Source organism: Oxyura jamaicensis, chromosome 20, assembly GCF_011077185.1.
Source record: "Oxyura jamaicensis isolate SHBP4307 breed ruddy duck chromosome 20, BPBGC_Ojam_1.0, whole genome shotgun sequence".
NCBI lineage: Eukaryota > Metazoa > Chordata > Aves > Anseriformes > Anatidae > Oxyura > Oxyura jamaicensis.
In genome coordinates this window covers 12,492,526-12,504,738 of record NC_048912.1, presented here as the reverse complement: position 1 = coordinate 12,504,738, position 12,213 = coordinate 12,492,526, and the positions used below count along the sequence as shown (strand labels likewise).

The window sequence follows — 12,213 nt, the reverse complement described above, 5'->3', positions numbered from 1 at the left end:
CAGACCTTGCTGGGATCCTGTCACATGGGTGCTCTTGACTCTTACAACCTTGATCTAACAGCAGTACTTTCCCAATTCTTTCTCAATGCTTTTAGCTGCCTCTTGTACAAGTACCTGTCTGTGGATGGCTTCCCTGCTGTGTCAGGGGTGGACGCGGTGTGCAGGCTGGATAACCGGTTACCCAGAGCGTGTCCCACGGAGCAGCTCACGCTTTTCCATCCCTGGATGGCGACATGCAGCGGCAGCGATGTGAGTAGCACTTCTGCTTCACTCCTTGCACAAGTACTGTGGCAGCCACCTCTGCGCCCACTGTTTGCGCTTTCCATACACCCAGGCAGGTGGCCAGAAGGGCTCTGCACCCATCTGCACTTGCATGTCCTGTTGCAAAAGACACCCAAAAGCAGTGTCTTGCTTGCAAAGGGCTTACAAGGACACGGTGGTACTTGGTAAGAATTGTCATTTTGTCCCCTCAGTCTCTCCTTGTACCCCCAGAGTTCCCTGAGAGTCTACAGCATGCAGGTAGCAGAGTGACGATACTCTGCAGACAGGTGAACACAGAAAGACAAACCTCAAGGTGTAAATCTGGAACAAATCTCCCCGAGCAAACAAGCAGCACGTGCCTTTGAATATGGGTCGTTCTGTCCTGAGTCATTCAGCAGTAACTGCCCCACAGGGACAGGGGGAGATTGATTTGAGGAGTAAAGCTGTGAACACCTTTTGAATCAGCATCACTTGAAATACCACAAATGAGTGCCGTGACATATCTCCTCGCATGAGAGGTGCAAACAGCCGTGGGGTGCAAACTCCAGCGTGTGCATGGGCTGTGCAGAGGAGGCTGGTTTGCAGCACAGGCATCCTGCATGCACTCGCTATGGGGAGTGGGACAGGAGACCCCCTTCAGCTGTCTCTCTGTCCTCCAGGTGGAAGTCCAGCTGTCGCTGCCTGTTGCTCAGCCCGGACAATACGTGCTGCTGGTGGAGTACGCCAACACCAATGCTTTGCAGGCAGTCGGCGTTGCTGTCAGCTCGCCACACTTGGCCATGCAGCAGGGCACGTTCACCTTCTACCCGTGTGTCTACAGGTATGGTCTGCTCTGAGACAGAGAAAGGTTTCAACCTCCTGTGACGTGGTGAGGACAGACTCCCTCAGTCGAGCTTTTTCTGCTTTATCACATAAACAAAGAATGCTGCAGCATTGTGTGTCTAAGCTGTGTACCTCTAAACTCAGTCTAGTTGGACACAATTTTAGTGACTGGCTGTCCCTGGGAACTACATGGTATCCCTGGCACGCTACCTGTGCCGGTGGAGTCCTGTAGTACCTCTGCCAAGAGATGTATTGCTCCCCTTTACAGCTGGGTACGTGGTTAGGGGCCCTGAGTTAGGGAATGGCCCACGGGCGGGTTTGTTGGAGCTGATGGTGCAGGTCAAACCCTGTCCCTTACAATAGAAGTGTCTGATTTCAGACTGCAACCTTTGCAATAGGAAACAAATGTCTGGGCTGTCCTTGGGAAACTTCACTCTTATGACTTGCCAGAAAAGGCATCAAAAGATTTACAGGGACTTTGTATAAATGCCTTCAGGACATGTAGCTGGCAAGACAAGAAATAGATAGTGACCCTGCTCAAGGCTGGCCTCAAAATCTGTGTTTGTCTCACAGTTTCCTTTGCCGAGGGATTGCTGTAGATTCCCAGAGCCGCTTGGCAACTTTTGAACTTACCTCGGAGGCCACAATTCGGTTCATCGCTGATCTGGCTGACTTCTTCCTGGTAAGGCTCCCTGGGAGGGCAGCTCTGTTTGCAGGTTGCAAGGAGAGGCAGGAGCAGCACCTAGTCCGTAGAAGGGCTTTCTGCTCCTAACTGGACTGGACACTAGATCTCCATCCGAGTCATGAGCAGTCCAAGGTGGAGAGTGTGCTCAGCAGTGTTTTGAAGTAGATCAGGAGACGTGGGTTTGGGAGCAGATGGTGAGAAGAAGCTGCTCTTTGCAGAGGAAGCTCTGAGCAATGTGACAGTGCCTCTTCCCATTTTACCTGGAGGCATTCGTGGTTGCTTTGCTGAGGATGAAGAAACCCATAAATACATGGAGCTCCTAAACACCTTAGGGCTTGTACCAGGGAAGGAGGGGCAGTAAGCAGGGTGCAGCCTGCTGTGCATTGGCTAACCTGGCTGATGAGGGGGGTGTTTAGAATGCTGATGGTGGACTCCAAAGCTGCTGTGGACTCGCAGTGACAGAGGCTGTTGTGTAACCAAGCTTCTCTCCTTTTCATGGCCTGCAGCACAAGGTGTACCTCATACCCGCTGCTCGGTTCACCATGGAGTTCGTTGAGCCAAAGGTGCATTGCATCAGCGTCCATGGCACGTTCTCATCCAACAGGTAACAGAATCCCTCAGGATTTAGTGTGAAAGTGGCTGTTACCCTCTGAAATTCTTGACACGGGAGAAAGAAATCTGTGGCACAGGAGGCTGCGGTGAAGCTCCTCATCCATGGCCACCAAGCAGGCAGTGACGGAGTAAGGACTGGAAGTCAGGCAGCTGCTCCTTTCCCTAAACACCACATTGCCTCCTGGGGCAGCTCCTCAGCTGTCATCATGGATAGGCTTTCCTGTGCTTCCTCACATGTGGCAAGGGACATTCACTGAATCCAAATTCTTAACACTGCCCTAAACAAATATTTGCACAGGAATTAACCTTTGCAAAATTTCTGTCCTTCCTGCTGAGCCTGTGTCCCAGAGCCCCAGGTCCCAGTAGAAAGCTCTCCTGCAGCAGGCATCCTCATCCTAAAGGTGTTAGAGGGTGTGCTTTTTCTGCCAGGATCTACAGGATCTATTTGACCTACAGTTCTGTGATCCCCCAAAGCCTTTGTCTCCTAACATCCCGTGCTCTTCTTTTGCAGCAGTTCGTGCATTCCCTCAAGGTTTCTGAAGCTTTCCCAGTCAATCATTTTGGAGGGGGGGCAGGCTCTGCCCATTGCCTCTGATGTCCCCCTGGCTCAGGCAGTCCACGTGGCTCCAGCCGGGGTCCCACTGGAGCCTGCACCTCGGCCTCCCACAGCTGTGGACCCCACCACAAAAGTCATTCTCCTGCAACAGCCCCAGGTAGCAGCGTGGGCATGGGGTGGGCTGTCGTGGTGGTGCTGTAACACTGGACAGCTGGGGCATGCAGTTTTCATTATTTATTCAGTAGCTTTATCAATTTAGCAATTGGACTTTTCAGAATTTAACCAGGACTTTAAATTTGTCCCTGAACCTGTAATTCCCATTGAGTTCTCACCTCCCTCCTGCCCTGCTTGGTTTTCTGGACTCCCAGGAACAGCTTTGCAGGTGGTACGGTTAGAAAGGGGAGTGTGGAGGAATGGGAGGCTGATTAACCAAAAGTCTGACTGTTGCCTGACAGCTGTGCAGTAGGAGCAGAAGTCTGCAATAATAAAAAATGAAAAGCAGGTGTAAGTGCAGATTTTATTTTATTTATTTATTTCTTCCCTCTCTTTTCTCACGTTTGGGGCCAGGATGCCGTTGTGTTTAACAGCCGGATTCAGAACCTGGGACGCTATGCCTTCATCCTGCACTACTACCAGCCCAACCATCCCACCTTCCCTGTGGAAGTGTTAATCAACGGGGGGCGCATCTGGCAAGGTGAGATGAGCAGAGGCCTGGGGAAAACTGCTGATAGGCAGCAGCGCTGTAAGAGGCGCCCCAGAAAGTTCTTCATGCTAGACAATAACTGGGTTCTCTGAGGAATGCAAGCACGAAGTAACACTGACTCTCAGCTCTTTCAAACTGGCAGGGTATGGTGGGGTCTGCAAGGGAAATGTGAGACCAATATCTTCGTTGTTTTTTCAGGTCAGACCAATGCAACTTTCTGTCCCCATGGCTATGGGTGCCGGAGCCTGGTAGTTTCTGAGGACCAGATCATCCTGGATGTTACTGATAATGATCTGACTGTGGTTGTTCGAGTGCCACAGGGCAAGCAGCTGTGGCTGGTGAGTCTCACTCTGGGAAGCCCCTTGGCATGCTGGACCAGGCTCAAGCAGGGCTTGGGGATTTTTGCAACTGTGTCACCATAAGAATGTTTCCCACCATCCTCAGTTTCTGAACAGCCTTAGAAAGTTTTAATCTCCAGTGTTAGTGGCGCAGAACTGTGGGCAGGATTCACACCTGTCCAGCTCAGCTAAGACTCACCCATCTTGTCCTTGCTGCAGGATTACATCCTTGTGGTGCCAGAAGACAGCTACAGTTCTCAGTACCTGCAGGAGGAACCCCTGGACAAGTCCTATGACTTCATCAGTAGCTGTGGCATTAACAGCTTCTACATCAAGTGAGACCTTTGGCTTTGGGCTGCTGCTGTGCTGTACAAGGGCTGCATGCTCCTCAGGAAGCCACAACCTGTTCCCTTTTCAGGCACTGTGTGTGCCGGGGGAGGGCTCTGGTTAATGCTTTCATTATCTACTGACCAAACCCAGGGGTGTTTGGGCGATCTCAGTGTCACAGGGCTCTCCATCCCACCAGTTCAGTGTCTCTGTGGGCAATCCTGATGGATTTTGGGGTGGTGAGGAGGTTGGGAGAGCACGCCACAGTGACTCCTCCTGCCTCCCCCTGCAGTCCCAGCACATCGTCGAGGTTTTGCCGCGACTCCGCCATCTCGCTGTCCCTCTTCTACAACAACGGGGCGCAGCCCTGCCAGTGCCATGAGGCCGGGGCACGGGGCAGCCAGTGTGAGCCCTTCGGCGGGCAGTGTCCCTGCAAGTCCAATGTCATCGGGCGAGAGTGCTCCCGCTGTGCCACCGGCTACTGGGGCTTCCCCAACTGCAGGCGTAAGTTGTCCTGTCTCCTGCTCTGGCCGTTTGGCCTTGGGCTGCCAGGGTCTTGCCCTCACAAACACAGCTTCTTTCTGCCTCTTCCAGCCTGTGACTGTGGGACGCGTCTCTGTGACGAAGTGACGGGGCAGTGCATCTGCCCTCCGCACACCCTGAAGCCAGAATGCGTTGTCTGTGAGCCCCAGACCTTTGGCTGCCACCCCCTCATCGGGTGTGAGGACTGCAATTGCTCTCGGCCGGGCGTGCAGGAGCTGACAGAGCCGGGCTGCGATGTGGACAGCGGGCAGTGCAGGTGAGGGAGCCCTGTCCCTGTCCAGGGCACACCTGGCAGCATCTCCGGTCCCTGGGGGAGTGACTAGACATGTTGGCAGGCTGCAGGGAAGAAACAGGCAGGATGGGGAAATCCTTGTCAGCAGTGTCCCTGCCAGCATGGAGGAAGCTCTGAAAACCCATCTGATCTTCATACATCAGTGTAAGGCTGAGGTTCCTAATGCTGCATCTCTTGTGTCCTGTCCAGGTGCAAGCCCAATGTCATAGGGCGACAGTGCGACCTCTGTGCCCCCGGCTACTACCACTACCCCAACTGCCAGCGCTGCGACTGCCACCCAGCTGGCACTGAAGCAAGCACGTGTGATCCGGTCACGGGGCAGTGTCACTGCAAGGTCAGTCCTCCGGCACTTTGACGTGGTGCGTTTCTGCTCGGCTTGTCTCCTTGCTCTAGCAATATGTTCAGCTGGGGGGGGCTACAGGAGTCTAGTGGGCCAAGAGGGAGCCAGACTCAAGGAGTAGCTGGTCCAGAATACCCTGAAAAGCTTCTTTTCCCTATTTTTCCTGGCTGCAAGGGCTCACTCACCAGGCAGTTGCTGGGGAGTCAGGCACTCTGAGCCACTCATACAGCCTCTGTCCTCTAGGAAGGCCTAGCAAGGAGCTGCTGACGCTGTTGAGCTTTGTTTGTCTTCCAGGAAAATGTGGAGGGCCCGAGGTGTGACCAGTGCCGCCTGGGGACGTTTTCTTTGGACGCCAGTAACCCCAAGGGTTGCACCAAGTGTTTCTGCTTCGGTGCAACCGATCGCTGCCGCAGCGCTGAGAAGTACCGAGCCGAGGTAAGGGAGCTGCCAGAGCTCACAGATGAGCTGTGTTCCCATCTGCCTGGCTCTCTGCTGCCCTGGGGTCTCCATCCCGCACTGATCTTAACCCTCTGGAAGACAGGCTGTGAGGAAGGTTATCTTTGTCTTACTGTGCCCATCTCCCACTTTCAGCCCCTTCTTCTGGTCCCTGGGGCCTCGTAGGGTGGAAAGGCATAGCAGGGTTGTGCCACGTGGGGCTGGTGCTCAGCTTTCCAGTGGCTTCATCAAGATGCACGGGAGGTTGTGACCCTCCTGGCATCCTTTCAGCTGTACTGAAAAGTGTCAGTGTCCAAATACGTTCTGCAGCTCCACCAGGGCACAGTGGGGGCTCCCAGGAAAACACGTACAGTTGTTCTTTCCCCACAGTTCATCGACATGAACGGGTGGCTCTTGCTGAGCAGTGACCGCCAGGAAGTGCCAACATCCCTGAGCCTGCGGGAGCAGCTCGTCCGTGCTGATCTCAAGAATCTCCCAGATGCCTATCAGGAGCTCTACTGGGTTGCGCCCAGCTCCTACCTCGGGGACCGGGTAAGAACACAGTGACAGCGGGACCAGCAGCCAGACACATCGCTGACCCCACCAACATGCATGCCGGCAGCGTGCCCACAAGCATGCAGGCACGGCTCACTCATGTTTGAGCACATACATCTCTGGCTCAGGTCCTGGTGTGGACTTGCAGCAACATAGGAGATTTGTCTCTCCCTTAGGTTTCCTCTTACGGTGGCCACCTGCGCTACGAGCTTCACTCCGACCCCCGGAGGGGCGACGTTTTCATTCCGATGGAGTCCCGCCCCGACGTGATCCTGAAGGTGCAGCCCGAGAAATTCTCTGGTGGCTACTACTAATGTGAGCAGGATGAGGTGGTGACTGACACTTTCCTTGCTGTTCCCAGGGAAATCAGATGAGCATCATGTTTCTGGAAGGCTCCTACCCATCCCCAGGGGGGGTACATGAAGGTCAACTGCAGCTGGTGGAGGTGAGTTTGCACACACACGTACCAAGTGCTCAGATGCTACTGAAAGGACAAGACTAGCATGGAGGCAGAAGGGAGGATTGCTTTGAATTCACTATTTTTGTTGCTGAACTGGCTGTGAAAATCCAGGAACCGTTTTACCTGTGCAAAGGGGAGACATCCCCACACCAGGGAAGTGAAGGTTAGGCTGGATGTCCGAGTGCCCGGAACAAAATAAGGGCTTCTGCTTTCTGCCAGTAATGTCAGGTCTTCTCCCACTAGGGTAACTTCAGGCACACGGAGACGCACAACCCTGTGTCAAGAGAGGAGCTCATGATGGTGCTGGCAAACCTGGAGCAGCTGCAAATACGGGCACTCTTCTCCCAGCTCTCCTCATCTGTGTCCCTGCGCCGTGTGGTCCTGGAGATTGCAACAGATACAGCTACAGGCATCCAAGCCAGCAACGTGGAGTTGTGCTTTTGCCCAGCTAACTACCAGGGGGACTCCTGCCAGGTAGGAGCAAAAGGGCACGCACAATTCCAGGCAGAGAGTAGTTGAGCAGTCACCATTTGGGGCCTCAGACACCCGTCATGCTTGGTGCAGGTGGCAGTCCATGGGGCTTGGATCGTTGACCCCTGAGGGCTTTAGTTTTAATCGCAGCTCAGATTGTCTGAGGAAGGAACAACATCTCCCAAGCTCCTCCGCACCAGCCTGCTCACAGCTTCCCTTCCACCACAGCACTTGGGAGACATGAATTAGCTGCATCTGGCCTCTTGGAAAAGGCGCGATGGGGAAATTGTTCGGGTGTTGAAGACCAAAATCAAGTTTTTGCAGTATCTTGGAGTAGGTCCTAATGCCTGTGCAATTATCTCCTACTGATGAGGAACAGAAAAGAGCTGCATGGAAAAAATTTTGTTGTTGCTTTTAATCTCTTCCCTGTCTATACAGCCCTGTGGAAATTCTGTCATGGAAACTAAATCAGTCTCTGCTTTGTCAGGCTGTTTTTCACATCTCTGTCTTCTCCTCTCTCCTCAGGAATGTGCTCCAGGTTACTACAGGGACACCAAGGGGCTATTTTTGGGAAAATGCATCCCATGTCATTGCAATGGCCACTCAGATCAGTGCCTGCCAGGATCTGGGATATGCCTTGTAAGTAAACAGTGAACCAGCATGGTATTTTGGACTTGGAAGATCTGTAGTGTGTGATTAAAAAAGCTCTTCACGTGCAAACTGCGTCAGTGGGACCACGCTTGAATCAGAGCATTTGCTGCACGTGCCATTTCAGGGGTGGTCCCACTCAGGGTCAGCTTCGTGTGAAAAACAGTTGTAGGAAAGGGGAGGGACCAAAGCATCCAGATACCTGGTGGGGAATTGTCTGTGTGAGCCACTGTTTCCTGCTGTCAGTGCTGAGCCCTCAGCCTGCCTTGTCCTTGCAGAACTGCCAGCACAACACAGAGGGAGACCACTGCGAGAAGTGCAAGGACGGCTACGTGAGCAGCCACTCTGCTGAAGGGTCCCTGCAGTGTGTCGGATGTCCGTGTCCTCTTTCCGTTGCCTCCAACAAGTGAGCACCCTTGAATGCGATTGCCTGTTTGCCCCCCCCCGTTTAACTTCTGGGAACCAGGCTGGCCCGTGTCAGGGCACTGCTTTGGTGCTGGGGAGTGAGCCTTGTCCATGGCCCCAAACCCACTCTCTTACCTGAGGTCCCAGCAGTCCAAACCAAAAAATTGAGCCCCCCTGGCACCACGTCAGTGAGGTGCCTGCACCTTCCTGTTCACCCCTTGTCGTTTCAGTTTCGCTGTCGGTTGTGTCCGCAAGGGCTCCAACATGCAGTGCCTCTGCAAGCCGGGCTACGCTGGACCCAACTGTGAGCGGTAAGGGTGATGGCACCCGTGTTTCTGGGGCCACAGCCACGCTAGTCCCGTGCTGTGGCAGAAGAAAAGTTCTAGTAGAAACTGCAGAGGGAACAGTTAGCCTTGCCCCCAGTGTGATTTGCTCTGGCAGGAATTCTTTCAGTCCCTTTCAGCCTGCAGCTACCCCATGGTTGTCTTTACTGCTGATTGTGTTACTGGGGCTGCATTACTTAGCTGGGCTTTGCCTTAACTTGCAGCCTGTGATAAAGGCACCTTTCTGGGGTACCCTAAGGGAAAACGCAAAGTGCTTTGAGATCCCAGAGGGCTGCATCACTTGCAGGTGTTGGATGCCCTCGGTTATAATTGCTCAAGACTGATGTGTGGTGCCAGCAAGAGCTCTGAGGATCCCCCCGGTGCCCTGGCTGTGTTGTAACTTGCTGTATTTCTCCAGGTGTGCCCCAGGATACTACGGCAATCCCTTGGTGATTGGCAGTTCGTGCCAGCCCTGCGACTGCAGCAGGAACACGGATCCCAACATGCTCTTCAGCAGCTGCGACTCCCTGACGGGTGCCTGCATGGGGTGCATGCACCACACAGCCGGTGCACGGTGCGAGGTCTGCGCCCCTGGCTTCTATGGGGATGCAGTGACAGCCAAGAACTGCACGCGTGAGTGGGGCAGGCAGCAAGCGCTGTGGGGAGAAGGTGGAGAGACAGACCTCTGACATGTCAAGAGCCTTGGATGAGCTGCTCATTGCCTGGATGAGTCATGCACTCAGATACACACGTGCCAGGACAGGCAGCCTCTAAAGATGATGATAAAGAAAAAAAACAGCTCTAAAAATGTCCCCTCCAGCACAACTCCATAACCTCCAAAACTGTCTGTAGACTGCCAAGCCGCACCCAGGCTGGAACAGTCTTGCTCCAAGCAGCTACTGCAGCAGCGGTGCTGGCGCTTCCCCGGGAGCGTGGGTGTGCACAGCCCACTCCCAGCACCGCTCAGCTCCCTCAGGGGAGCGGCAGCTCACAAAAGAGGAGCTGTCCTGGGCGAGGGTAATGGGCATAAGTTGTCAGCTGGAGCAGGTCCAAGAAGAGAGAGGCTCTGTGGTAGTCAGTAATGGGGTTCCCCGTCAGGAAGAAGGAGGTCTGGGGGTAGCTGACCAGTCTCTTCAGTTCAGCATATAACTGGGTGTATCTTTTCCCTGGCAGAGTGCAACTGTTCGCCTTGCGGGACTGACTCATGCCATCCACAGACTGGCCAGTGCTTCTGCAAGGCTGGGGTGACAGGCCAGCACTGTGACCGCTGCGAGGTGAGAGCCACCTGCGTGCCGTGACAGTGGCTGTGCAGGCACGCCTGCCCTTTCTGAACGGGGTACCCACCGACCTGCTTTTCCCTAGGAGGGGTACTATGGCTTCGAGGGATGCTCCGGCTGCCAGAGGTGCGACTGCGACGTCGGTGCTGTGGGGAGCAGCTGCCACGTGCAGACAGGACAGTGCAGCTGCCTGCCCGGTGTCAGCGGCCTGCGCTGCCAGCAGTGCGCCCCCGGCTACTGGGGCTTCAGCGAGAGGGGCTGCAGAAGTGAGTCCTGCTGCCCAGGTGCTGGGTCCCTCACGTGGAGGGGTGGCAACAGCACAAAGTGATGACACAGGCCTTTTCCCTGTTCTTAAACTTGGCAGAGTGTGAGTGCAGAGGGGGCTCCTGTGACCCGCGCACCGGGGAATGCACCTGCTCCAACGGGCTGACGGGGAAGCAGTGCGACGTCTGCATGCACGACTACGAGATCCCGGTGGCGAACGGCCCGGACAGCATGAGGTGTGAAGGTCTGTGTCCTGCAGTGCTGGGGAAAAAGCTGTGGGAAGACCTGAGAGAGGGCCCCGTGCTGACTGCTGCATTCCCCTGGCAGTGTGCGATAGCTGTGTCCTGCTTCTGCTGGAGGATCTGCAGAGCATCGAGATGTCCTTGCCCTCCATCCGCAACCAGCTGGTCAACCTCAACGCCAGCTCCATCGCCTGGGCTCGCCTCCATGGCCTCAACAGTACTATGGCAGCTATCGCTGTGCGTGCAAGGTATAATGCTGTTTTTTACCTGTGTTTGCTGGCATGCTGGCCTAATTTCAGATCTTTTTTTTTCCAGAACCAGCTGCGTGAGTACCAGAGAGCCATGAGCAAGGTCAGGCAAAGGGCTGATGAGCTGGAGGATGAGAACACGGACCTCACACAGGACTTGAATGCACTGCAGCACAAAGTAGGATATTTCTCCGTCTCCCTCCCCTTACAGAGCAAGAGTCCCCCCCCCTTTATTTAAAATGAGGGCTTTGAAGGCTGTGAGGAACCTAGTTTTGGCAGGATGGATCTCCTGCTCAGCCCAGCTGTGGATGTCGGGATGTCTCGCTCAGGTGCCCGAGTTACATTACCTGCGTTGCTCCCTTAAAGGGCTGTTAAACTTCTTGTGATATCGATGGCTACTTCTTGGTTTAACACTTGCTTTTGGAGGAGTTCCATATTTAACCGGTAAAAATAAATATAATAAAATGTTAGTTACAGAAGTAGCATAAAGGAGTGAACATAAGTGTCCAAGCCTGCCCTGGGTGTATCCCTATGGCAGGGAGAAGCCATGCCCATCAGCAAACAAATACACCCTCTTTGTTGTAGTTATCCCTGGAGGCCTCAGTACTGCACACATTTTGCAAGGTGCAGTCGGTACAGTCTAGAAACACTACCCGTGTCTGCAGAGAATTTATAAACTGAGAAGAATTTGATTTAATTTATAATCTCTCTGCTTTTAATCTAAGGGAGAGGGAAAAGTCTCCACGTGAGACTTTTGGGTGTCCCTTGAGCAGCTGCATGGACAAATGTCTGCCTCAGTGTATACGGATGTCCGTGCTTTAAACGGCTGAACTGCAGGCCTGTACCTCCTCTTGTTCCCTGGTCAGGACCCATGTGGGCCTAGCGCTGGTTTCTAAACCTTTTCCTGTGTCAAGAGCAAGAGCGCAGGACAGAGATGTCCTCTGTGGTCTTAGAACCATTTCAGGATCCAGAACCTATTGCACCAGGAGCTTCGCTTCTCACTTGTGCTCCTGTAAGGCAGTAGATAAGACCATCCATAACATATCACAGGAGCGCAGCACCAGGTAGCCGTTGCAGGAAATGTGACTCCAGGGAGCTCAAAAGCTGCGTATTCCCAGCCTTGTGTGTTTTTTGGAAACATCATACCCTCAGGTGGGTCATGTTAAACATAACTTACACTTGAGCTAAGTCAGTGTTTTGTGTTTTAGATGACAATGACTCACAGAAAAGCAAACCATTTAGAGGAGAACACGAGAGAGACTTACCAGAGAGGGGAGCAACTCCTGCTGGATATCCAGAGTATTCAGAAAAGCATTGGAGGTAGGTAAAGAAGCATCCCTGCTTTGTGGGTTTTTCCTGCTGGGAATTTTGCTTTGCAAACAGCAGAGTACTGCATCGCTTAGAAA

At 53.7% G+C, this 12,213-nt stretch overlaps 1 protein-coding gene across 4 annotated transcripts in view; it reads left to right on the top strand.

Moving 5' to 3' along the window:
- The window catches only part of LAMA5 (laminin subunit alpha 5), an 86,917-nt gene that overhangs the window by 62,443 nt on the left and 12,261 nt on the right, over positions 1-12,213 (top strand). For 3 of the 4 annotated variants that reach the window (XM_035343904.1, XM_035343903.1, XM_035343901.1), the window contains exons 26-51: positions 96-249; positions 921-1,081; positions 1,657-1,765; positions 2,275-2,372; positions 2,892-3,093; positions 3,504-3,630; positions 3,838-3,977; positions 4,197-4,312; positions 4,597-4,808; positions 4,899-5,103; positions 5,329-5,473; positions 5,774-5,914; positions 6,305-6,466; positions 6,646-6,747; positions 6,831-6,914; positions 7,173-7,403; positions 7,926-8,039; positions 8,327-8,454; positions 8,684-8,764; positions 9,195-9,409; positions 9,950-10,050; positions 10,139-10,319; positions 10,418-10,561; positions 10,645-10,796; positions 10,875-10,985; positions 12,016-12,127. In XM_035343904.1, coding sequence (XP_035199795.1) covers positions 96-249; positions 921-1,081; positions 1,657-1,765; positions 2,275-2,372; positions 2,892-3,093; positions 3,504-3,630; positions 3,838-3,977; positions 4,197-4,312; positions 4,597-4,808; positions 4,899-5,103; positions 5,329-5,473; positions 5,774-5,914; positions 6,305-6,466; positions 6,646-6,747; positions 6,831-6,914; positions 7,173-7,403; positions 7,926-8,039; positions 8,327-8,454; positions 8,684-8,764; positions 9,195-9,409; positions 9,950-10,050; positions 10,139-10,319; positions 10,418-10,561; positions 10,645-10,796; positions 10,875-10,985; positions 12,016-12,127 — 3,728 coding nt within the window. The remainder of the gene's footprint in view (positions 1-95; positions 250-920; positions 1,082-1,656; positions 1,766-2,274; positions 2,373-2,891; positions 3,094-3,503; positions 3,631-3,837; positions 3,978-4,196; positions 4,313-4,596; positions 4,809-4,898; positions 5,104-5,328; positions 5,474-5,773; positions 5,915-6,304; positions 6,467-6,645; positions 6,748-6,830; positions 6,915-7,172; positions 7,404-7,925; positions 8,040-8,326; positions 8,455-8,683; positions 8,765-9,194; positions 9,410-9,949; positions 10,051-10,138; positions 10,320-10,417; positions 10,562-10,644; positions 10,797-10,874; positions 10,986-12,015; positions 12,128-12,213) is intronic. The other variant, XM_035343902.1, reaches the window with a different exon arrangement.